Source organism: Vulpes vulpes, chromosome 10 (assembly GCF_048418805.1).
Source record: "Vulpes vulpes isolate BD-2025 chromosome 10, VulVul3, whole genome shotgun sequence".
NCBI classification, from domain to species: domain Eukaryota; kingdom Metazoa; phylum Chordata; class Mammalia; order Carnivora; family Canidae; genus Vulpes; species Vulpes vulpes.
Window position 1 is genome coordinate 34185203 of NC_132789.1, and position 27182 is coordinate 34212384.

Consider the following 27182-nt stretch of genomic DNA (forward strand, 5'->3'; position numbering starts at 1 on the left):
TTCATTCATCAAGGTAAGACGAAACAATCCTTGTAATTAACGCCACCGCTGTGATCATAATATTTTAAAACTGATTAACTGTGAACTCCAACATCAGTTTCCATTCATCATCTGACTTTCAGGAAACAAATTCATTTCTAACCTCCCATGGACCTCTCCATCTGAACACCGCCACTTGGGCAGATGGAAGTTATCACACATATAATGGCACCTCCTGAGCCTGCGGTAGCTCCCATGCTCCCCACCTGTTGGAGAGAGCCTCCAGCCCCTACCCCGATCAAAGCTCCTTCTCCATCTCCCCCATTTAAATCTTGCCCCAAATCTGCCCTGGGGTGGCGTGGTGGCTCTTGGACTCGGGTGAACCGTCTCCCATCACTCTCCTATCAGCCTGACTTCTGCCCCTTTGGAGTCAACCTTCCATTCCCATCCTTCAAAACCAAACACAGACACCAAGAGTTCTCCCCAGGGTTCCTCACTGTCCAGGGGACAATTTGAGACATCAGACTTCTTCACAATCTGTCCTGATCCCCTCTCTCTTACTGTATCTCCCCACACTCCACCTGTCCCACTGACCATTTAGTTCTTAACTCCAAGGTCCTCTGTTCCTGCCATATTTCACTCATCGCTGGACAGTGGCCTTTCCAAATCCCTTGCTCGTGTACATGCCCTTCCTTGGGTGGGAGCTGACTTTACGGTCTCTTCTTCACCTGTACAACCTCTCCCTAAACTTAGAGACCTGATTCAACTTAAAGATGTGACTTTGTCCAGCACGTCCTCTGGGATGCTCCAGGCATGACACACTCCTCCATCCTTTTTATTAAACTGGAAGGGTCTCTCATGTTGATCTTTAACGCACCTGAATTGACCAGGAGTTCCTTCGGGGACCTTGCTGTTTATCTTAGAGCTCTAGAACTGCGAGGAGGATTTGGTTTGGAATCTGTACTGGTTGTTGATTTACTGCCTGCCAGCTCCAAACTCACCCTTTTTCACTGCTCTGTAAAAACAGATCTGAGATAATTTTTTTTCTCCATCAACTGGCTCTGAAGCTTTGTCAGGAGAGGGCACTGGGAAGACACTGCCAGAGTGAAGGGTTCTGTCTCCTTGTCCCCGTGAGCCTGGGGTGTTCCTGTAGCTTCTCCAGGGCCCAGCAGCTGTAATACATGGAGACCAGCAACACCAAGAAGCCAGCAGACTCCCTCAGTGGACCTCCCCACAGGCAGTGTCATACCACCCTGTGGACGGCTTTCCCTGGAACCCTACAGGGCACAAGTTCTACGGACCCAGTGTCCCAGCACCTGGTTACCATCCAGCAAACCACCACCATATCCTGCCACCAGGGTGATGCTGTCCCACAGGGAATATTAGGCAATGTCTGGAGACACTGTTGCTTATCCCAGTGAAGGATGATGGGGAGTACTACTACCATCTGGTAGGTAGAAGTCAGGATGCTGGGACACCTGAATGGCTCTTGGATGAGCATCTGCCTTTGGCTAAGGGTCCTGGGATTGAGTCCCCCATTGGGCTCCCCACAGGGAGCCTGCTTCTCCCTCTACCATGTTTCTGCTGCCCACCCCCATGTGTCTCTTATGAAAAAGAAGAGGAGGAAAAGGAGGAGGAAGAGAAGGAGGGAGAGGGAGAGGGAGAAGGAAGAAGGAAGAAGAAGAAAAGAAGAAGTCATCATCGTCAGGATGCTGATAAGCATCCTACAATGCATAGGCCTGAGCTCCATAAAAAACAAACTCTCTCACCCAAAATGTCAGTAGTGCCGAGTTTCAGGACCCCTGTTCTACAGCAAGGTCGGGTCCCCAGTCCCAGCAGGGTAGGGGCTGGAGGAGGGACAAGGGAGGGTCGGTGGGGGTGGGGTCTTCCCCGAGTGCTGTCTTTCAGGCCTAGAGCTGGTGACTACTCCCATCTACGATCTCTGAATTCTCCAGAGCTCTTCTCCTTTCTGGCTAGCTTCTTACTTCAATCTCCTGGTACAGCTACTAATTCTTCGAAACAAACTTTTCTTGTTCAGACTACCGTGTGCTGCTTCTCTCCTGGTTGGACCCTGACTGATACAGCTTTTCAACAGCTACGTGGGGAGGACTTAGTATGTGTCCTGACATGATGCTGAGAACCAACGAGGCAGCATGAGCAATGTAAACCTGGCTTCTGTCCTCCTCAAGCTTCTAGATCATGAGTCAAAACAGACTGACGGGTGTCGTCAACCTATGACATAGCAAGGGGAGGAGGCTACTGTGAAAAACGACAGGACAGCCTGACTTACCACGGAAGGCCAGAGGAGTGGCTGAGTACAGGTTCATTAACTCTTAATGAAATAAATTCACTGAAATGATAAAAACTGTCATCTTAATTCAGTGACTCAACTATCTAGCCACAGTGGTGTTTTGAGGTGGTGAGGCTGGCAGCCAAAGATTTGACTCACTCATCTTTTTTCTTAGAAGCAGTCAAATTCACTTCAGATTTAGTTCAATGAGAGTATTTTAGCTCATTTCACAAACCAACCATTTCTTCTTTCTCAGGTGGCCTCTTATACCGTTATACTGTTTGTTCATTTTCATGATTATGAGCTTCTTGAACCAACTATCTCCCTTTTATGCATTTATCACAGCAGTGACCCTAAGGCTGAACACAGACTGGATCCTCGCCGGGTGCTTATTGAATTAATGCATGCATGAGTTTTCTATCTTGGTAATTTAAATCATAACATGAGTCAGGGGCAAATGCACTGAAACGGATGCCATGAGAGCTGCATTGTAATTCCACCTCTGGCTCTACAGAACCTTGACTGTCAGGGTTGGCTCAGTCAGTTTAGCATCTCACTCTTGATTTCCGCTCAGGTCATGATCTCAGGGTTGCGGGGTCGAGCCCAGGATTGGGCTTCATGCTCAGTGCAGAGTCATCTGCTTGTCCCTCCCTCTCCTGTGCTTGAGCTCTTACTGTCTGCCTGTCTCTCTCTCTCTCTCAAAATAAATAAATAAAATCCTAAAAAGAAAATAAAGAGGTTGGACAGTCCATATTCCTTCCAGGACTTACCTTTTTCACTTCTAAAGAATTTGGAAGAGAGATTCTTCAAAGTCTCTTTAAGCTCTAAAATTCTAAGATCTAGCATTAGAAGACAGCACATGAATATGCTAACTATCTTGATTCATTCTTCCTATTAAGCAGCGTGATTTGAGTGCACCTGACACTTCTGAACCTAATTTCATCACTTGTAAAAATAAAGGTGACTTGTAACAGCGCTTACACCAAACTATGGCCCTTGGGCCAAATGGCAGAGTTAAGCTTTTGGGACAGACTACAGGCCACAAAGTTCAAAATATTTACTATCTCACCCCTAATGGGAAATGTTTGTCAGGCCCCAGTCTAGAAGGTCCTTCCTACCTCTCCTTCTTAAATCTCTGCTGACTTTGCAACTAATCCACTGACCATCTACATGTTTTTAACAATGGTTTTCAAATAAAAAAATAGTGCATTTTGATTAGTGGTATACCCGTATATTAATGACTTTGGACTTCTTTTAATTGAACGGAGTCCAGTGGTTACAAAGGGTACCCTGAGAACCTCCAACAGTTTGTGACTTAACAGATTAGAGCTGAAAGTTACCCATATGACAGGTATGAGAGAATAAGTCATATGTTTACAGGTCTTCCTTTAGAGCCCCAGCCACTAGATGTCTGGGTGGCTGATATGGAGCAGGTAAGCAGTAATTCCTAGCTGGGTGGGTGAAGCAAGAGTCTGGGCCTTCTCAAAGACTTCTCCAGCGATGCTATGCATCATCTCTGTGAAGACTTGGAGTCGGAGGAAGGTCTCCCATTTTAAAGCCCTGGGATAGGCACACATGACAAACTGCAGTCCCATCCACTTTTCTCCATTACCAAAACCACAAATGGTCTCCAAATATTCTTCTTTTCTAGTGGAAATATGCTTATTTGTAGTCAGATCATGCTTGTTCAGGGCACACTATCATTCAAGTCACATCATTGAACTGAACAAATATAATGTTTCTCTGTCTTCTAAACTTCTGGATTTTATCTTTCCTGCTTAATATATTTTTTATAAAGCATACCAATCAATAACAGCTCCATAAAAAAAGACAAACCCAAATGATTGCAGCTGATACAATGCTTGTAAGGTATACTTGGTTTCTGTGATTAGCCTGCAAATATCCTCACATCACCCCTAGATTTCATCCTGGAAAATGAACCAAAATAAAATCCATTTAGGCTGTAGGAAAAGCTGAGGCTGTGAAATATTTTAAGTTTATCACCCTATCAGTTAACCAATGTGACTACAGGCAATGTGGCGTGCACTCCCTATGGACCTATCATGTGGACACAGAATGGCGAGTTATATAAAGACAAGGACACAGGTGACCTAAGAGGGACAAATGCCACTGGGCACATAGGGCTTCATGAGACTGACTTGGCTGATGGGGTCAGAGGATGCATGAAGGATTCTGCTGTCTCCAAATCCTTCCCCTACTGTCCTCCCTCAGGGCACCTGGAATACTAGAATCTTCTGAATTTTTACAATTTCTCTATCTTTTGGGGTATGTCATCAAAATGCAAATAACTCTCGCAGAGAACCACCTTAATTTCTAATTAGCTATTACCCAAGTTAATGCAAAGCTAAAGTGAATTCCTAGCGAATGCAAGAGTAGAAATAAGAAGGGGTGCCTGGGTGACTTAGTTGGTTAAGCATCTGCCTTTGGCTCGGGTCATAATCTCAGGGTCCTGGGATTGAACCCTGCATTGGGGAACAAGCTCAGCGGGGAGTCTGCTTCTCCCTCTGCCTCTCACCCCATTCTCTCTCTCTTTCTCTCTCTCTCTCAAATACATAAAATCTTCTTAAAAAGAGCAGAAATAGGGATGCCTGAGTGGCTCAGTGGTTGAGCATCTGCCTTTGGCTCAGGGCGTGATCCTGGCGTCCTGGGATCGAGTCCCACATCAGGCTCCCTGCTTGGAGCCTGCTTCTCCTTCTGCCTGTGTCTCTGCCTCTCTCTCTGTGTCTCTCATGAATAAATGAATAAAAATCTTAAAAAAGGGATCCCTGGATGGCGCAGCGGTTTAGCGCCTGTCTTTGGCCCAGGGCGCGATCCTGGAGACCCGGGATCGAATCCCACATCGGGCTCCTGGTGCATGGAGCCTGCTTCTCCCTCTGCCTATGTCTCTGCCTCTCTCTCTCTCTCTCTCTCTGTGTGACTATCATAAATAAATAAAAATAAAAAAAAAGATTTAAAAACATCTTTAAAAAAAGAGCAGAAATAAGAACAAGAATGGAAAACAAAGAAAGCTGTGTGTGTGCACTCATGTGTGTGTGGTCCATGATGCACAAGGGTTGTGCCTACAGAGGACTTAGGTGGATGGGTATCAGAGAGGGAGAGGCAAGCAGATAGATGGCATGTGGAGGCCCAGCACAGGAGGGCACTACGAATCTGTCTTTATGTACTTGCTGTATCTAAAAGACAGGTGGAGCACAGCAGGGAGGGAGATCAGAACGGGACCACGGGGGCAGTGCTCAATTCTCTAACACTGTTTAAGTCAAGTGTCAGCAAAACTATGCCTCAGAAGCCAAATTTAGTCAGTTGTCTGTTTTCCTTGGGTGGCCATGAGCTAAGCATGATTTTGATAAATGGTGGAAATAAAAAAAAGATCTCAAAAGATGAGTAATACTTCTTAACCCCTGAAACTATGAAATTCAAATTTCAGCACACATAAACAAAGCCTATAGGGACACAACCATGCTCATTCATTTATGCATTGTCTTTGGCTCACTTTTCATTACTACAGCAGAGTTGGGGAGTTGCAACCGAGAACACAAGGTCTGTAAAGCATAAATATTTGCTAGCTGATCCTTTTAGAGAGAGTTTTCCGACCCCTGGCTTAAGTCATGCAGCTCTGGCTTCACAAAGCATACTTCCACTCAGAACGTAAAACTCCTGCTCGTAACACAAGCCACCATTTTTGTTGGGTAGTTTAGTGATCTTTTGCTCTTCCTTGAGCATGTGTCTTGGTGAGCCTCAGCCCTCCCACCAGTTGCTTCTCAGAAACATCTAGAGCGCCTCCCTCTGAGAGAAGCTGGATATAGGAACTTTGCTCCATATGTTTCCATCTCCTCTGGCATTCTGATCATAATATAGAAGGTTTCCCAGGCTCTTGCCTGTCTGGCCCACTAGCCCAGAGTGCAGATGAAGGGGATCTAGTATTTTTATTTTTTCTTGACCTTGGAGTTGAACATCTGATTAGCCATAGCTAAGGCAAATGGAGGAAGAGACCAGCCCACCAGAATCGAGAAGGGTGGGGAGAAATTTGGGTGAACACCAGGATCAGAAGCAGGATCTCTAGAGACTGATGCATGTTTGGCTCAAGAGCTGAAAACTAGTATTAGAAAGCACTACAGGTAGAGGCCAGGGTGACCCAAACACAGGGGGTTTTGCTATCAGCACTGGTAAGGAAACACAAAACAATTTTAATATAGGCACAGAGTTGTCTCCAAGTGACCTGGCCTTATAGACTCAATTTTCAGACCTAAATTGAATTTGTGTCTTGTTTATCCCAAGAGTCCATGTATCTGAGACAGGAAGCAGGCATTCACTGCTACTTTTCCTAATGAATAAACATAAAATTTCCTATAGTCTAGTTCTAATCCCAATTTTAATACATAAGCCCCCATTTGGGTATTGAGGAATAGTCTGTAGTGTAGAAGTGACTTTTTCTCAGTCTCCAATCTTTCTTGGTAATCTGCTTCACTATTTTCAGTGAGTCTTGAGACCATCCTTAGACTTACAAGTTGCCTTCCAGGCACCACCCTCATGACTAGCATCTCCACTGCTCTTTTAAACACATGGCATGAATATGCCTGTTACGGATGAGGCAACTAGAGCTCTAGGAGGTTAAAAACTTGAACCACAGTCACCCCAGCTTCCCTGATCTATAGGGATATATGGATACCTTGAGGTCTAGGCCTGCCCCTTACAATGTCATCTAATCTGATACTTGAGATTCCCTTTAAAACACATCATTTTATGCCCCAGCACACTGCACTTCCTCTAGGCTAGTTCTAGGCTTCCATCCCCAATTACGTCTCAATGACAACTGTCTGAAGCCACAAATGATTCCAAAGTATGACTGAACATCCCAAGGGTCAATGATGTAAAGCTTAGCCATATGCGGCGTGTAAATTACTTTAGTGACTCCTGGAGTCCCATGGAGGGCCTTGGGCATCATCTGGAATGATTTAGAGGGACAGAGGGAAGACCCTTGGGTACTCTAGGGATTTTACACCCCTGGAGCCAGAAAAGTCCCTGCTTTCTTTCTATTTTATTTATACAATGGATTGGGTAAAACAGAAGTAGGGAAACCAATGATGAGATGTTATTTTAGCTTCAGATTACCAGGGATGACAGTCAAACAATTAACAGTATGACACAGGAATTGGCCAATCAGAATGGATACTAGGACTCGGATCTATCAGAAGCCATCTTTTAGTTGTTGCATCAAGGAGGGATTGGGAGAGTCATGGGTGGGGAGGTCAGGTGAGCCGGGCAGTAGAGAGGCATTAGGGATACTCAGGGAGCTCAGACCACTGCTATTTACTAACTAGTAAGAAAATATTTTAATTTTCGTAACCAGTACGGCAAGCTCTGCAAGGTTACACAGAAAATTGGGATTCTAACTTAGATCCTAATTTCCTGAGGAAAAAATATAAAACTCTTTGACTACTTACTAGCAGTTAACTTGCTGCTTTTTAACAATGATCTCAACATGTTGAAAAATAAACGATCTTTCTTGAATCTCTAGCTTCATCAACAACTCATGTCAATGAAGAAGTAGGCATTGCATAACTGATCATGGAAAGCACTAACGTACCTACTCTCACATTTATTTATTTTCATGGATTCCAAGACGAGAGGTGCTAAAGACACCTAGTTATTTTTTTTTTAATATTCAAAAGTTGCATTAATGGACATAGACTGTTCTGTTAGACCTTTTTTTAGTCAGTTTTTGCAAATTCTAGGATCACTGCAGATAGTTACTAAGATCCTGATGAGGCTGCAAGAATCTAATCATTAGAGAATACTTTTTGGGAAAACCATGTATCTGTTTATCATTCTCTAGTTTGTCAATGAGCATTTTCTAAAAGAAATTCTGACGTGCATGATTAGTTACAATAATGTTCTTTTGCTCTCCCTCCGGAATGATAAAGCATAATTACTGGCTTATGTAACTTGGTACCTCGCTTGTAAATTTGTGAAAGAAGCTCCTCTTGTTGACAGTTCTAATGTCTGCCATCTGTTTGCATGGGATGAAGCCGTGGTGCTCCCCTAATTGGCCATAAATTAGGTTCCAGCAGCAGGCTCTTGACAGGAGGCTTCAGTTACAGTGGGGTTTTGTTGTTGTTGTTTTGTTTTTTAAGCTGTGAATTCAACTTTTGGTGGGAAGACCCACTTCTCCTCTAAGAGTATAGAAATGCACTTTCTGAGTTCTACAGTCAGGCCGTCTTCCTGTGTGTAATTGTCACAAGGACACCCCCCCAGGAGCCCACCAATGTTTCATGCTCCCCTCCCACCCTCCACCCTTCCCCCCTTCCCTCCCCTTTCCTTCCTTCCACCAAGTTGCTGAAAGACAGAGCCCTTAGTCTGGGTGATTTCACTTCCTCAGCACCCACTCACTCCCTGCAGTCTGCATATGATTCCTTTTTTTTTGCAATATTAATTTTTAATTTTTTTAAAATTTAAATTCAATCTGCCAACATATAGTATGACACCCAGTGCTCATTCCATCGAGTGCCCTCTTCAGTGCCCATCACCCAGTCACCCCATCATCCCCTTACCCACCTGCCCTTCCACAACCCTTTGTTTCCCAGAGTTAGGAGTCTTTCGTGGTTTGTCTCCCTCTCTAACTTTTCTCACTCAGTTCCCCTCCTTTCCCTTATAATCCCTTTCACTATTTCTCATATTCCATGTAGAGTGAAACCATATGATGATGCCATTCTTGATTGAAACCTTTGCCTCTATCTGTATACCCCTTGGCTTCCACCTACACTGAACACTGCCACCTACCCTTCCTCTTGTGAATCTTTTCTTCCTTTGTGAGGTTTCCTGCTCTGCTCTAATAGCCAACGCTTCATTGTCATTCACTGGTTTTCTCCTTCTGCTTCATTCTTAAATGTAAGAATTTTCCCAAATTCTAAACTTGGTCCATTTATCTTCTGCTGTTTTTTTTTTTTTTTTTTTTTTTTTTTTTTGCTCATGCTATTCCATCCTAACTTGCGGCTACAGCTGTTAACTCTCCCTAAGCAATCTTTAAGCTAATTTTAATTTAATTTAACTCTAATAAGAACTCATGTTATTTATCTCCTGCAGGGCATCTGTTCTTGAGTGTCCATCTTATATGTCACATTCATTATATTTTTAACAGAATATCACTGTGCCTCCCAAATGGATTTCTCTCTACTGCTGGATCTTCTCGATCCCGAGTACACCCCTAGTTCCTTTCATGCCCTCTACATTCAGTCAAGGAGTAAGCCCTCTGGTTTTACTTCTTCATTCCAGTGCAGCTCTCCTATAACTGGTCTCCTGATCACACTTGGATTTACAGACACTAACCTGATATTTGGCCTCCGAGCCCTTTGCCAATTCATCTTACACAGCAATCTCAGGTTAGCCTACCAATCCAGTGATACAGTGACACCCTGGGGGCATGAAACAGTCCCAACACTGAGCGTTTCTGGGGAAGCAGCCCCAATGTATCTGTGAGCTCACTTGTCACAGCACCTCTGCCAACCACCCTTACGAGTACTGCTTATGCTGTTCCCACTATTTCTATTGCCTGTCCCTCCAGGTCCACCTAACCACGCCATGTCCTCCACAAAGACTTCCCCGATCCTCCTTAGTAGCAGTGGCTCCCTGCGCTGGCCTCATGTACGTGGGTGCTCTGGACCCTTCCCACTTTCTGCCTTGCACACAGGCCATGTCTTCTCTAGTAGGTGTGAAACCCCCAAATCAGGATGTGTGGTGCCCTCTGATTCTTCTCACAGCACCGCACCCAATGCCTTGCACCTGGAAGATCCTCAGGAAGAAGTTAGGCAAACCAAGGAAACAACCGGTTAGTGATTGCTCCCACAAATAGGCATGGTTTTTCTGGGAACCAGATAAAGACTATCTGTGTCGAGACATTCATGGACGCGCCATCCATTCTACAGCTGTGCCCCTGCTCTGGTTCCTACAGACCCAGCGCCGAGGGGCGTCCAGGATGGAGATCCATGGACCAGGTGGAGATCCGTGGACCAGGAGATCCGTGGACCAGGCATCCAGGATGGAGATCCGTGGACCAGGGGCGTCCAGGATGGAGATCCGTGGACCAGGTGGATCCTTCTCTACCTCGAGCTTGCTGAGCTCAACGTGTGACTCTATCATGCTGGACTGCTTGCATTTGGCCCCCATTGTCAGGCTCTACTGGCTGCATGAAAGGGGTGCTTTGTGGTTCTTCCCCTTGGGTCAGGTGCTTGGCTCTCCTGATGGACTCACCCACACACACAACAGTGTGCACACCAGATAGTACACACACATTTCACCCAGGCCCCTGGAGACTCAGTGATTGGATTATTTGTAGCTCAACACATAAAGCACGCAGGCAATGAGACTAGCAAAGACAGAACAGAGGCAAGGAACAATGAGAAACATCATCGCCAACACTTGTATTGACCCTAAGTATACGCTTGTATAAAATGATGTTTCCTCCAAAAAGCACCTTCCTTAAAAGCTTCTCTTATAGGAATCTGGGGATGAGAGAATGGAGATATCTAACATGCTGAAGGAATGATCCATGTCTTAGTAATACTAGTAATGATTATATATTCTATAGCAGCGATAATCATAATTATTACTCTCCAAATTTACCCAAATAGCTAGCGTTGTTAAGATCCTCCTGGGTTCAGGGGCTCCAGGGTGACTCAGTGGTTGAGCATCTGCCTTTGGCTCAGGTTGTGATCCCGGGGACCTGGGAGGAGTCCCATATTGAGGTCCCCACAGGGACCCTGCTTCTCCCTCTGCCTGTGTCTCTGCCTCTCTTTCTGTGTCTCTCATGAATAAACAAGTAATATCTTTAAAAATATAAATATATATATATATATATGTCTCCCCTCCTGGGCACAAAATCCACTGGGGCCCATGCTTCCTCGTGTGTTCTCATTAATCCTCACATTTCTGGGACACTGCATTATGGCCCATGTGTAAATGAGCTAACTGCGGTGGGGCTTGTCACAGTCACACACTGTGTGGAAGCTCTCAAGGCTCTCAAGACAGAGCCAGCCACCTCGAGGAGTAATAGGGAATGGGAATCCAATATACAGCCTCATTTTAAAATGAAAGAATATCAAACAAGTATCAATAACTGCAATCAAATATACAGCCTCATTTTAAAATGAAAGAATATCAAACAAGTATCAATAACTGCCTAATTCCAAGAACTCAAGCACGTCGCTGATCAGAGTGTGCAGGACGCATAACAACCCAATGTACTCACTCTCTGTCGATGACAAGGCAGGTCACAGCTTCTGCGGCAATTACGTTTGCTGTCCTCACATCCTCCCTACACAGAAACGAGAGACGTGTTGAAGTTGGGTAACTTTTAATATCCAAGAAGAGAGTTCATTGCAGTTAATTTCAGGACAGTAAACTACATGCAGGCCTCTGATGTGTCCCTCCCCAGGGTGAGGCTTGGTTCATATTTCAAATTTCTTTGTCCTGAGGAACCTCCTTACTCTTGCCATTGAGCCCTTCCATCCTAGAGTCATAATCCAGGAGCTAAAATTTTCAATTTTAAAGTATCATTGATACAAGTGAAATAAAATTTTAGATCATCATGTGCTGTGCTCTTCAGGGAATTAAGGAGTTAACTGGATAATGATGAGGATGATAATGACATAGGTTAGAACCGTTAAAGGACCCAAAGATATATTTCTGAGATTTGACTATCTAATCCATTTGTGTATGAATTTATTATTACAACCTTGGGAACAATGGATCTGTTTTAATTATCACCTTAGAGACTCTGCTTTATTTATTTATTTATTTATTTATTTATTTATTTATTTATTTATTATTTTTTATTTTTTTATTTTTTTGAGACTCTGCTTTAATGTGGCTAACCTTCTGGCAACTTATAACACAGTTATTCATCTACACCAGAGTCCTTGGTTCTTCAAGAATATTTGACAGTTCTTAATCGCTCTGATTGAAATATGTATATACTCCTTCGAAACACCCAATTTGTTACTGTAGGCGTACCTCTGAACTTCTGAAAGTTCAGAAATGTGTTCTTGTATTTCTCATCTTAAAAATGCGTTCTTGTATTTCTCATCTAACCTGAGGTCAACGACAGACTTTGTAAATCAACATTCACATTTCACCCTGAGCAACTCAAGCTGTCATAGTACCACAGTACAGAGACGTTAAGCTATACTTGAAAACGTACTCCTTCTCCAAGAAAAGTAAAATTTCTAAGTTATTAGGATTAATGGTAGATAGAGGTTTGAAATACATTACAGAGACTGTTAATAATACATTCTAAAAACCATGATCCACATAACCCAGGTCTCTAATAATAGGCTTTTAAAGTTTTGAAAATAAAGATGTACCCACTGAATTTTTATTTTCTCAAAATACACTACATTCTCACATGTATTTCTGAACCCAGTTTTTTTTTTTCCACTGATGCGTCTTTCACAGTTGTTACACCATGCTGTGAAAATTACACAGTTGCGGGGCACGTGGCTGGCTCAGGCCATGGAGCATGCAACTCTTGATCTTGGGGTTGTGAGTTCAAGCCCCATGATGGGTGTAGAAATTACTTAATAAAAACTTTTTTAAAAATCAAAAAAATTAAATTATAGTTGCTTTATAGTAACCATTAGTATTGAATATTTGGTAAACAAGTCCCCCCCCCCCTTAGTGAAATCAATTTTCAAAAACAGCTTAATGATATTGTTAAGCTTTCATATTTCACAGAGACTTTAAAATCATTTTTCCACTTGCAAAGGAAGTCACATTGGGATTCTGGTAGAGCTGTATCACATTTACACATGGATTTCAGAATAAGGGCTTTTTGATTATATTGATTTTCCATACAATAATTTTCCACAGTTGTTCGGAGCTAGTTTTAGGCTTTAAGTAAGATGTCTTAATTTTTCCCTAGGTCTGGGTAATTTTTAAGAAGAATCCTTGGTGTCTTAGATCATCGCTTTCTCTAATGAAAGCAACCTTTTCCCATTTTTGTTTCCCACTGGTTATTGCTATTAAAGAAGTGATTGATGATTGCATATTTTCAGCCCACATGTCATACTGAGCTCTCTTCTGATTCTACAACTTTTATTCTAGTCTCCTCAGCTCCCAGTGTGATTCTCTTTGAGCCTCTCACATCACATCACATCCCCATCTTCCAGCCAAACTGGCCACCTCTGTTCTCTGCTGAATACATCATCCTCCCCCTACTAACCCTTTAGATCTCGGCCAATGTGTCCCTTCCTCCATTAATCAGAAGTAACTAGACCAGGTTCCCTGCTTATCTGTTCTCAGGGCCCTGTGTACCTCTCCACCCAAATACCTACAACTGTTTGCGATCTGTACATTTATTTGTGTGGTCGCTTGGTTGATGATTCTATTTCCCACCCCTAACCCCCACTGAACCATAGCAGTACAACTTCCATGGCTAGTTTTATTCCCCCACTTTACCCCGAATGCAGAGGCGTGCAGGAGGTGTGTAGCAGGTGTGCGGTACAAGAATGGCAAAGGCACGACAGCCTCGAGCCCGTGGGTAGGACTTGCAGAGCGCAGGCTTTGGACTCATACTGTCTTAGTTTTCTGAGGCAAGCTACAAGCTATGGGAAGCCCTCAAAAGGGGGAATGGTAAGGGTGCCCATCCCCTATAGGCTATTAAAGGTGGTAAAGTCAAGTTTATCAGAATGCCCAGCCCGTGGGGAGCAGTGTGCTCTTCTGTATATTCTGGTTCTTTCATCTCCTGTGCTGCCACACTGTCTAGTGTTCCATGAAATACTGGAAAGAAGCTATTGATGACAGCGTGGGTATCGAGGATTCCCAACAGAGTGTAGATTTTCTTTCTGAACCAAAGGAGTAGACGATATATTTTCAACCCCATGATCCCTCTCTGAGCAGCAATTTTCAGTGAAGTGGACATGACAATGGGCAGAAAACATCAGTAATGCCTGTCAGGGCTTTCATAAGCCGTATCAATGACTTCTTTCTTTTTTTTTTTTTTTTAAGACTATTTATTTATTTATTTATTTATTCATGAGACAGAGAGAGAGAGAGAGAGAGAGAGAGAGAGAGGCAGAGACACAGGCAGAGGGAGAAACAGGCTCCATGCCGGGAGCCCGATGAGGGACTCGATCCCGGGTCCCCAGCACCACGTCCCAGGCCAAAGGCAGGCGCTAAACCACTGAGCCACCCAGGTTTCCCCCCAGTGACTTATTTCTTACGAGGTTACTCATGGTAGTATGTTGCGACACATTGCTGCTAGTCTAGAAAACCAAAAGAACACCTATCACAGTTTTACAGACAACATCATATTAATTCTGAATTTTCCTAAAATATATTACCATCACAATTTAGAAATTACCCACAAAGTCTTCAAAAATATAATAGATACAAAATAATGCTTTGTTCCAAATATATTCTCTGTGCATATTATTTTTTTTAATCGCATTGCAAATTTCCAGTACTTTAAAATTTTATTACCTGGTCTAAACTGTATATACTTTTTAAAGTGAATGCAATTTTCTTGCAACAAAAAGAAAACACATAACATTTTAAAACACAGGTGGGGAAAAAACAAAAGAATATCAGAAAAGTAAGATAGTCTATAGAAATTGGATGTATTAGGGACGCCTGGGTTGCTCAGTGGTTGAGCATCTGCCTTTGGCTCAGGGCATGACCCCAGGGTCCTGGGATCGAGTCCCACATTGGGCTCCCCGCAGGGAGCCTGCTTCTCCCTCTGCCTGTGTCTCTGCCTCTCTGTGTGTTTCTCATGAATAAATAAATAAAGTCTTAAAAAAAAAAGAAATTGGATGAATTTTATTTTAAAAAGGAAAATCTGTAAGTTATGGCCTACGACCAGCCTTAGTACCTAGTAAAGTAACATATGAAATAAGAGAAGAAGCGTAACATGGAAAAACCCAATATATTAAACATAAGATCATAATATTTGCCATTTCTTCAGTACCTGGTATATACCAAGATCTGTATTAGGTGATTCGCACAAATCTCATTTAACCCAGATAGCACAGGGTGGGTATTCTATCTCAAATTTACACACGAGGACAAAGGTTAAGGAATGTGCCCAAAGTCAAACATAGCGGGTGAGTTGTTGCTCTGGAATTTGAACACAGACCTGGTTGGCTCCAGACCCCATGTCTGTCCCCAAAAGTCCATTTCCTTATGCCCGCTGCCGCCAGATTTCAACGAGACAACAATTCTAAATGCATTCTAACGCAAAGTGACTTTGGCATGGTAAGTACTCATGATGTCTGTCATCACTAACAATACGGGTAGTTTTTAATAAAAGCAGCATTAGTATGTTTGTGGGAGCTCAACTGCAACGCTAGTTCAATGAACCATTTTGATTCTCAGGGTCAGAGTCCATATCCGTGGCTATGTCTTGGCCCTGCTGTGTTGCTTTATAATAATGTCACATTATAGTAGGAAATTATTAAATGCCAAGTTTGTTCAGTGCCAACTCATATTGCCACTACGCTGTCATTGTATCTCTGTTATTAGGGGGCTTCCTGCCTTTATGCCTGTCTGTGTAGGTATCTAGAGATGCCATCCCTGGGCACCTGGAGAGCCTGCTCCTGGGAGAGACAGATTGCTATCTGATCGAGTACTGACATATGCGAATCCCTTATTTTAGGAGAGACATAGAAACTTCTAACGAGAGAATATTCCTCATAGAAGCTGACAGTGCTGTGACTTACTGTGTCTGCTTATTTCCTTTGCAGGAGCAAGCAAATATTTGTATTGCGATCTGAGATATTACAAACTCCTAGAGTACCAAGGTCCTAAGAGCTCCATGTTGTTATTAAACCTCTCTCCATCCGTACACAGCTGCTACGATGCTGGTTTCACGCAGCACATCTGCCAAGTTAGCAGGGACTTCACGAAACACTGGTTTCGATGACAGAAGGAGGAGGTGGGGGCGGGCGGGGTGGGGGGAGATCATGCTGGGCTTAAAAACAGCTCTCTTTGATTTCTACTTTTTGTAGAGATCACAGAATTTGATCATTTCTAGCAGAAGAATATGTGAGATTTTCAAAGTCTTGTTGATGCCGACCACAGGATAATCTCATAACCAGAATGATAAGATAATGTACAATTAAAAACATCCACCCAAAATGTACCGTCTCTAAACACTCAGCTCACTTCTTTACAGGACGTAAATGTACAGGTATCGACCCAAGAATCTAACACGTGTGTTGTCTCTAAAATTCAAATCTCATCCTCCTCCATTTCTGTATCTAAAATTCAAATCTCATACCTCCTCCATTTCTATATTTCTGTATCTGTGTTAGTTGACTGCAGCCCGACAATTAAGAAACGCGTACCACTGTGCAAACAGCTACTGTTGGCAGATTAACAGCTACTTCACAAACGTGCTGATGATTAATGCATCACTACAGGCAAAGCTATGCAGTTTAGTAGGGTTTTGGTTTTTTTTTTTTTTAAGCCTTCCTGGAGGAGTTAGACATTCCCTTCAATGACATCACAGAGCATGAAAAACATCCCAAATATTTGCAAATACGGTTTTCTATGCACTGACTCTGATGCTCTTTGAACTTCATCACTGGAATCTTCATCATCACTGTATCCCAACGTGGAGTCACTGTCAGTATCTGAATAATCCATAGGAAGGGTTTACATGGGCTCTTCTCGTGGTGGAGCAATTTTCTTATGCCTCATCGCTGCGAGAGAGCTCTATAGTGCATGGATGCCTCAGGGGAACAACACAGAGTGGCCGGGCCAAACGACAGCATGTTTCATGCAAAGTGGCTGCCTGAGTAGCTTTTCCAGCTCAGAGCAATGTGACCGCTGGCACCAGAGCCCCAGCACTCCCGAGAGCCAGCCTTCTGGAAGCTGACACTGCTCCAGTGGCTTGTGAGCTCCCAGCAACCCTTGGCTCCCGGCTCTTCCTTCTCGGTCAAGTGCGACAGCACAACATCCACAGTGAAGTCTGCTTCACGCTGGACAAAATAATCCCTTTTCATCTCAAAAATCAAAGGCAGACTTCCTACAAGTGGGATGATAAACATCAAGCAGCCACTTAAAATGAAATTACACTTTGAACAAATTCTGAACTAGAATTGCAGAATTTGTGGCCAAGTCCACCATGCGTTCAAATTTGAAAGTTAGGTTCCGGAGCAGGTTAAGTTGTTTGCAGACAAAAAGCTGTATGAGGTTACAACTCATTGACTCCATTTCTTATTCGTTCATGAAGTTATTCCAACGTGATTTATACTTCATGTGAAAGGGATCAACACACTACAAATAAGCGCATGTCCTCTAACGGGCTGGCACGAGCGCGCCAGCAGTCACTTTTAGCTCTCAGTATCATGTCAGCACTTCAGGGTCCTCTAGGACATCTGAGAAGCATGTGACCTTTTACACTTTCTCCCTGGAAGCTCCTTCCCTAAATTTCTGTAATAAACCAGTCTCCTAATTCTTCCTGAAATCCCCTTCTTAATTTATTTCCCTGAATCCTTTGCCTTCTTGGGGTCATTAAAATATAGGTGTTTCCTCCAAAATTCCGTTTCTGGCCTTCTGTTTTGTTGCTTCGCCTTTCCTTACTGGGGAAATCTCACATCATCTCATGGTATCAACTATTAGCTTTATATTGACTCCCCACAACTTCATTTTAACCTTTACTTCTGTCCCCTCTGGACTTGTCTCTGGAAGTTCCACTGCAACCTCTAATTCAAGCCCAACTCATTTTCTCTTAACCTCAAATTCTCAGTTTTCTTCGGGTACCCTATGATGCTAAATGGAACCACCATTCTTACACTTGCCTAGGCTCAAAACTTTAAATTCATCCTTTCTTCTATTCCTGCATAGGTTTGCTCACAGTGGCTTTATCTCTACCTTCTCTCGCCTCCTTCTCCTTCCTGGGCATTCCTACAGCTACTGCTCTCTGTGGGCCAAGACCATTCCTACCAGGAATGCCGATCTGGTCTTGTAACTGGCTTCCAAGCTCCAGTGCTCTCCCTCTTCCCATCCATGTCTCACTCTGTTGCACATTTTCAAACTGAAATCTCGTTGTGTCAACTCTTTGCATGAGGGCTATCAAATGAAACATCCAGGAAAGAAACATTTCTGCAATGTCATTTAGGGTTGGAGGTCGTCTGCTCTCTGAACTATCACCTTTTCAGGCTCTGCACAGACTACCCCATTCCTGACAAATAATAGATCTCTTGAAAGACACCAGCTATTATCTTCACGTCTGGGCACACAGAGATGGTGCTGCCAAGAACACTCCACCCCGGTTCAAATATTCCCTCCTACAAACTTCCACCATCTTTCAGTAGCATCTGTAAAGGTAAATAAAAATCCACCTAAGAAATATGTATACATCTTAATTACAGAAAAAAAATAGTTAAACAAAAAAAGAATGAGAGAAAAATACTATGATGGCCTCTACCAGGAGATAACTAAGGTAAGGCCTTGGCAAATGTCCTTTAGACACTTTATTATTCTTAAGTATTCACATGTCTCGTTAATATACTCATAACAAGGCAATAATTATTTTAAAAATAATTTACTGAGGGCTCTTATATTCCATATGTCTGAATTCTGTGGTCTAGTGGGGACAGAAGTCAAATCAGTATGCAGACATAGAATTGAAATTGCTGAGCAAACGGCATGCAATCGGAGGAAGATCTCATTTGGCAATTCAGAGGACAGACAGACCTTTTTGAGGATGTTAAACACTAAGACTGGATTGATTTGTTTACCGACATGAGTCAGGAGATGTATTTTCTAGGAAATGAGTACAAACATAGGCAGCAGCCCTGAGGTAGGAAACAGCGTATTTTAAACCAAGAAGGAGGAAGAGAAGTCAGGGCCAAGAGAGGCCAGACATGAGGCAGGACCACAGCATTCAGTGCCTGGGGGCTACTAGAAGGATTTACTTTTTAAAAGAGATTGACTAAGGTGCATCTATATGGCTTAATCAGTGGAGCTTCCGACTCTTGATTTTGGCTCAGGTCATGACCTCAGGCGTCATGAGCATCAGGCTCTGCATTCAGTGGGGAGTCTGCCTGAGGTTCTCTTCCTTTGCCTCTCCTCCCTCTCACACTTGTGGGCTCATGTACTCTCTCTCTCTCTCTCTCTCTCTCTCTCAAATACGTAAAATCTCTAAAAAAAAAAGATATTGAGTGAACATTTTTTTCCTTTATCATAATACATAAAACCTTAAAAATTAGTTGGAAAGCTCAAGCTCAATTAAAGGAAATACTTTATATGCTAGGATGAAATAAAGTATCAAGGAAGTCATTTCCGATTAGTAATTTTAGAACACTGGAGGCCTTTTCACTTATTAAAGTAGATGTAGCTATATGTCCATTGATGTTTTAAGATATATATCTCAGGCACCAGGGTGGCTCAGTCTTTGAGTGTCTGCCTTCAACTCAAGGCATGATCCCAGGGTCCTGGGATCAAGTCCCCCATTGGGCTCCCTGTGAGGAGCCTGGTTCTCCTTCTGTCTATGTCTCTGCCTCTCTCTCTCTGCCTCTCATGAGTAAATAAAATCTTTTTTTAAAATAAAATATATAACTAAAGAGAAAATATAACCTCTACCTTTAGATCTTCCAATGCAGAATGCAGGAGTAATGACAAAAAAAAAATGCACAAAAATCACCATATTTTCAGGAATATATACCAACTCATGGTCAACACTCACACACTAGAGTCTGAAGCAGGTGCTCGTTCTGGAGCCCACCCAAGGCAATCTCTGCTTCTCAACAAGAGAAGAGACTCATGATATGACCTGAAAGAGGGGATTTCTCTAGGCAGGATGAGTCCAAGTGAGATCCATAAAGTCACTCCCAATTTTATCCTTCCTGGCAACACGGGTGGATATTTCCATTCACGGTATCCATTCACCCCCGAGAGGATACAAATCCTCATTGATCTATACCCATGGAAGGTCACCTTAAATACAAAGAGTGATGGATTTGGAAGGACTCCATTTTCACATTGTTTTTCTCCCCCAATGACTTCTGCTATGTTGACAACATAATGAATCTTTTACGTGACTTACAAACTTTACATTCTATGGCATGCTTCAATGACAACGAACATAGGTACTTATTAGGCCGAACCAAATGAAATCAGCACTTTTGCACAGCTATTGGCAATCTCGTGTGGTTCAAACTAATATGTGGAATTAGTGAATGGGGAGAGAAAGCAATTGCAGAGGAATAAATATTTCTATTTCTTTTCTGTTGCACACCTTTGTGACACTAGCTGAAGTGAGTGTCCAAGTAATCCACGCTGCTTCAATATTCCATATTTGAATGTGTACGTTCCTCTGAATATTGATGTGAGTTACGGCTTTTGCTCTTCTATCTAGACATTAAAGACAGTTCCCTGTACATTCTTTATAGTTAGGGGATGAAAGAACCACTGAGGAAAATCCTAGATTTTGTTGTGGTTGTTGCTGTTGCAAATAGTATTTACCATGTACTCTAGTTTCAAATAGCAAACCCTTTGGCAAAATCTTACAAATTTAAAGAATGTCTTCCCAGAGTGTATTTTATGGAGAGGAGGAAGAGTTTGATTTTCTTATTTATTTTGTGATTATTGTATTAGTTGCCTAGAAGTACAGATTTAGATATTATCTTGCCATTGTTTTCTTAGGGGCCCCTTTGGTCTGTTTCCTGAATGATTTAGAGGCATTTTAATATGAGGGGAAAAAAAGAGAAGAATTTTCCTCTATTAAAATTAAAAAATAAAAAAGTCAGCCTCGAAAAGGAAAGTGTCGGATTTGAGTAAAAGAACAAACATCTGTTGTGTTGTACTCTGAGGCTGACTTTTTCTAGGCAACTAATACACAAAAACTTCAAATCTGCCCATGCAACTTAAGCATGAAGATATCATCTCCATTCAGTACCCTTTAGTGTTATAGTTAGACTTTTTAGTTCTAGGTAACTAAGTCCAATTTAACCTTAGGATGACTCAAAAAGGGACCATTTTGAATGGATGATGAGCTGTCTTGCAGAACCAAGGTTTCTTGGTGCTCTCAAAAATTATAATGAACATCCAAGAAATGCATTCAAAGCAAATTGGATTCTCCTCATCTCAGCTTTGCTGAGCACGTCTCTCAATCTTGCTGCACCTCTTTTCTCTGACTTTTCTATCCATTCGGTGGAGATTGCTTACTCAGAGCTCCCTCTTGATTCATCATTCCCTTTAAGGAGAATCTGATTGGCCAGTTTGATCAATGACCCTGGCCCTCACCACTTAGCTCCAAGCAGTGAAGTCCAGGCAGCTAGGAGCCTAAGAGCCTAGTGGCAAGGAAAAGAGTGACCAGACATTTACCTGGATGGGCTTGGAGTAAAGGATGTTACTACAGAATTGCAATTATGATGATCTCAGAAGACACTCTGAACAAGTATCTATCGTGGATCTTTGTGAGGATCAGATATGATAATTTAGGGCACAAGAAATATAGCATGTGGTACCTGAATCTGAATCTCTGCTCTGCTACTCATTGGCTTAAGGCCTTAGGAAAGTTGCTTAATCTTTGTGCACCTCAGTTTCTTCATCTGGCAAACGAAGGGGCGAATGGGGACGTATAATAGTAATTAATCATAGTACTGTGAAGATGAAGCCAGGTAGAAAGCGTAAAGCCCTATGAAAGAAATTGGCATATGGTGACCATTCGGTAAATACTACATAAAATGGCTAGAACCGTTGTACTTGTCAATCCCAACTGATGCTTGTTTGAACATTAAACTGTGTGGTTGTGTATTTCAAAGGACTTTTACATAAAGTGCCTTCGAACTGGGAGTGTGTCCTCTCCAGTAAAGAATTCAGGGCACTGCGTCAGGAGAGTGTCTCCTATTTCTTGTTCTACTGCCAACTTAGTGTGTGACCTTGAGAGAGTGCCCCATTCTCTGTTTCATTAGCCACATATGAAACAGTGACTGAAATCACTGTTCTGTTCTCCTCTGTAATTAGTTTTGACAAGGTGGACACTTCTCAAAAATTCCAGTTGTCATTGTTTTCTATGCTCGAGAGACCATTCATCCTAAATCTAAGGATATTACTTTAGATAAAAAAGGACATGATAAGCCTGTACTTGCAACCTATCATCTGAATGTGTCAGGAGCATATCATGGTATAGATTTTCATATTAGTAGTGTTTTTCTGTGACTAAAAAAGGTGTTTTTATATTGAAATTAGTCATGTTCCCTTGAAGTAATATAGTCACAATAACAAATCAGGAAAAATATAAAACCATATTCTGATATTTTAAAATTAAAATTGAGATTTTAATAGGGCTCTTTTGGGGAAGAGAAATATCTAGATTTCATTTATTATTGTTATTATTACTTTTAGACTTTTAAGATAGGGTTAAGCTATACAAGATCTTTTCCTTTTTTTATTCGGTTCTTGCTCATCAAATATTTCCTATTTTGCATTACTTGAATAAAGATCAAACTTTCTAAACAATATTCTTCAGTAATTTTAGAATCCAGTTCATCTAACATAGTTTCATCCAAATTAGGATCAGCTTTGAATAAAGAAGAAGAAATAACTTAATTGGAAAAGAAGGGAAACTCATGGCTATGCTTATACACGACCAATTTGAATAAAATGTGCTAAAGTGCATCCCCTATATACAAGCAAAACACTTGGTGTTGGTTAGGAAAAGGAAACAGGGTATTGGATTTATTGAATATACCAATTTTTACCTAGAATTTTAATATATTAGACTTCCCCCCATCCAGCAACTTTAAGTTATATATATGATTTTATATAGTTTTAAAATATTGTAGTTTAAACATCTAAATAATCGAGAGCTAATTTCTTTAATATGTAAAGAGTTTCTATAGGTTAGTAAGAATATAAAAAATAGCACCTCAATTAAAAAATGAGCAAATTATATGGACACTTCATAGACAAATAAGAAATAGCTTTTAAACATAAAATAGGCCACAAAACACAGTGACTGAAATGCAAAGGCCTTGTGAATATATTGGTAGATATATATATCATCTAGTGGCACCTTTTTTGTAGACAATTCAGCTTTGTATAACAATTCAGCACTATTAAATTTTTTACTGTGATTACTCAACTCATAGATGCTCATGCTTTGGGGACATAATGACATTAAATATTACTGCAACATTGTATTAACAATGTTGGAAATAACTTAGATATTCATCAACACAGGATTAAGTAAAATTTTCAAGAATATAAGTGGATATTTTGAAAAGAAACTATTAAAATAACTGGAGAAAAAATATATTTACATGATCTTTAGGATATCTTAAGTGAAAAGACCATGAAGAAAACTACATGCATATGCTCTCATTTACATAAAATACACACAAATAAGCATACATTAAAACGCACTGGTTATATCAGGGTGTGTTAGAAAAAGTAATTCCATCCAGGGAAGACAATGTGTGATTAAAGGACAGAAAAACGAGGGAAAATTATTTTTGTAGCTTTTGAATTTTATATTATGTACTTGAATTACCTGTCATGAAATAAATTTTTTTTAAGTAAAAACATGAAATAATAGAAATTGATTCTTACAATCAGTTTCTGGGTAGAGAAGCTGGTGAGGTTTTACTTGTCTGTGTTGACTACATGGTTCGTTGCTGTCCATCCCTGGGTCACCTCTCAACCCTCACCCGTGGGTATCCCCAATGAGCAGGACCAAAGCTAATATATGCTGGCTTAGTCTGATCAGGATGAAGGGTTACTAGCTTAACAGGTGAGGCAGTAAAAACATTTGACACAGTATCCTCCAGTGTTGTTTACAGCACTGCCTTTTGCCCTGCTTTCCTTGGCAGGAATTATAGCAACTAAATGACAAACTAAGGAAGGTATTTTTTGCAGCAGGGCAAATCTGCATCTTAACACCCTTAACCACTGTTAGGGTGGGATTTTGTATCTCTTAAAATGTTAAGCTACCAACCGTAGGCATATGTATCAAACATTTTATATGGATATCCATGTATGTATGTAATAACACTTATATTTAACATTTCTTTGAGGCTGTATTTTTAATATTTCTATAAGTACTTGGAAAAATAAATTTTCTCTCCATAATGATTTTTATTTTCATGCTTTTTATTTTTCATAATATGATCATACAAGGTGCATTAACCATGTTTATAAAGTCCATGGTAAATCTTTGCATTAAGAGAGCATAGTATTGTCATTAGAAGAGAAGATTCAAAATTTGCTTTATCTAGGTTCAAATACCATATATGCCACTAATTATCTGTGTAATCTAGAATAAGAAGTTCTCAGCTTATCAACTTTCTTGGGAAAATAAAATTATTTGACAGAATTTTAAGAATAAGTAATTACATGTACAAAAAGCACCTGGTGTCTGACACTCTGATCACTCAGTAAACATTAGGCAGTATTTTTATTATTTCACTATTATTATAACATGTCTAATCCCAATAGATTCTCTTTATTCTTGTTTTCCTCTGGTAAATCATCATAATTCTCATGCCCCTTCTATTAATCTGAAAAGTTTCTCAAGGATTAATAGTTATCTCTTCATACTGAATAAATCCCTCTGTTGACAATATATAGCACGTCTTCAATGTGCAGTCAAGGATTTCAGAACACACTGATGAAATTTTCCACTATGGCTGCCTCTTTAATCTGAAACTTGCAGGAATTAATGAAAATGGTTTCTTGCTATAATACAGAAAAAAGAGACATTCATTCATTCACTCACTCATAAAGTAGGGTTGCCAGACTTAGCAAATAAAATTACAGAGCATCCAATTTAAATTTCAGATAACATATTTCTTTAGTGTAAGAATGCCCCATGTAATAACATGCTTAGAGTAGAAAACTATTTATTCTTTATCTAAAAGTAAGATCTAACTAGTGTCTTCAAATGATTTGGCTACATCCAAAGCAGTTTTAAGAGGGAAATTTATAGTGATACAGGCCTACCTCAAGAAACAACAACAACAATAAAATCTCAAGCAACCAACCTAATCTCATAACCAAAGGAACTAGAAAAGGAAGAATAAACAAAGCCCAAAGATAGCAGGAGGAAGGAAATAATAAAGATCATAGTGGAAATAAATGAAATAGAAATTTTAAAAAATTAAAAAGATCAATAAAACCAAGAGCTGGGTCTTTGAAAAGGTAAACAAAATGGATAAACCTTTAGATACAACAAGAAAAAAAAGAGAACTCAAATTTTTAAAAATCAGAAATGAAAGAGAAGTAACAACTGACATAAAAGAAATACAAATATTATATGAGTACTGTGAAAAGTGATATGCAACAAACTGGACAACTTACAAGAGATGGATAAACTCCTGGAAAGGTACAGTCTTTCAAAATTGAATCAAGAAGAGAAGAAAATCTGAACAGATTAATTAAAAAAAAAAAAAAACTGACTCAGTGATTAAAAAAAAAAACAACAACAAAAACAAAACACCTCCCAACAAGCAAGAGTCTAGGACCAGGCAGATTCACAGGAAAATTATTCCAAAAATTTAAAGAAGAGTTGATTCCCATTGTTCTCAAACTGTTCTGAAAAACAGAAGAAAGAGGAAAGTTCCCAAATGCATTCTATAAGGTCAGCATTACCCTGACATACACACAAAACTACAAGCCTATGTCCCTAATGAATACAGATGCAAAAGTTCTCAACAAAATATTAGCAAACCACATTCAAAAATACATGAAAAGGATCATTCAACATGATAATGTGGGATTCTTTCTGAAGATGCAAAAAAAATGGTTCAATATCTGTAAATCAATTAATGTGATACACTATGTTGAAACATAAAGGACAAAAATCACACAACCTCAGCAGATGCAGAAAAGACATTTGACAAAATTTACCATATGTTTATGATTTTTCTCTTTCAAAGTGGATTTAAAGGAAACATACCTCAACATAATTAAGGTCATATATAGTAACCTCAGAGTTAACATCATACATAATAGTGTAAAACTGAGAGCTTTCCCCCCAGGATCAGAAACAAAACAGGATGTTCATTCTTGTCATTCTTATTCAACAAAGTATTGAAGTCCTGGCCACAGCGAGCAGACCAGAAAAAGAGATAACAGGCATCCAAAGTATGAGGGAGAAGTAAAACTGCCACTATTTGCAGTTGACATGATACTATACAGAGAAATCCCCCAAAGAATCCATCAAAAACTATTAGAATAAATGAATTCAGTAAAGTTGCAGGATACAAATTTAATAGACAGAAATCTTTTGTTTCTATATGCTAATAAGAAAGCAGAAGGGGAAATTAAGAAAACAAATCCATTTACAAAGAAGAATAAAATACCTAAGAACAAATTAACCAAGAAGGTAAAACATCGAGTCTCTGAAAACTATATAACACTGATGAAGGAAATTGAGGATAATGCAAAAAATGGAAAAGATATTCCATGCTCATAGACTTCAAGAATATCATTAAAATGACCACTGTAAAAGCAGTCTACAGACTCACTGCAATCTCTATCAAAGTATGTCATTTTTCACAGAAGCAGAACACCTAATTCTACAATTTGTGTGGGACCACAAAAGACCCTGAATAGTCAAAGCAATCTTAAGGAAGAAAAACAAAACTGGAGGAATCATGATTCAAGATTTCAAGATTGTATTTTATGTATTATAGATTATACACTACGGATCTATAATAACCGAAACAGAATGGAACTGACATAAAAATAGACACATAGATCAGCAGGAGACCATGTAAGAAATAAATTTGCACTTATATGTTCAATTCATCTACAACCAAGGAAACAAGAATATCCATTGGAGAAAAAGACAGTCTTCTACAAATAGTGCTGAAAAAAACAGCTACATGCAAAAGAATGATACTGGATCACTTTCTTACACTGTACATAAAAATAAACTCAAAATGTATTAAAA

The 27182-nt window shown here is 40.6% G+C and overlaps 1 protein-coding gene across 3 annotated transcripts in view; it reads right to left on the bottom strand.

Moving 5' to 3' along the window:
• Positions 1–27182, bottom strand: part of PRKG1 (protein kinase cGMP-dependent 1) — a 1174671-nt gene that overhangs the window by 135434 nt on the left and 1012055 nt on the right. For 2 of the 3 annotated variants that reach the window (XM_026014785.2, XM_026014784.2), the window contains exon 8: positions 11532–11597. In XM_026014785.2, the coding sequence (XP_025870570.1) occupies positions 11532–11597 (66 nt within the window). Of the gene's footprint in view, positions 1–11531; positions 11598–16838; positions 17103–27182 lie in introns of those variants that run through there. The other variant, XM_072723549.1, reaches the window with a different exon arrangement.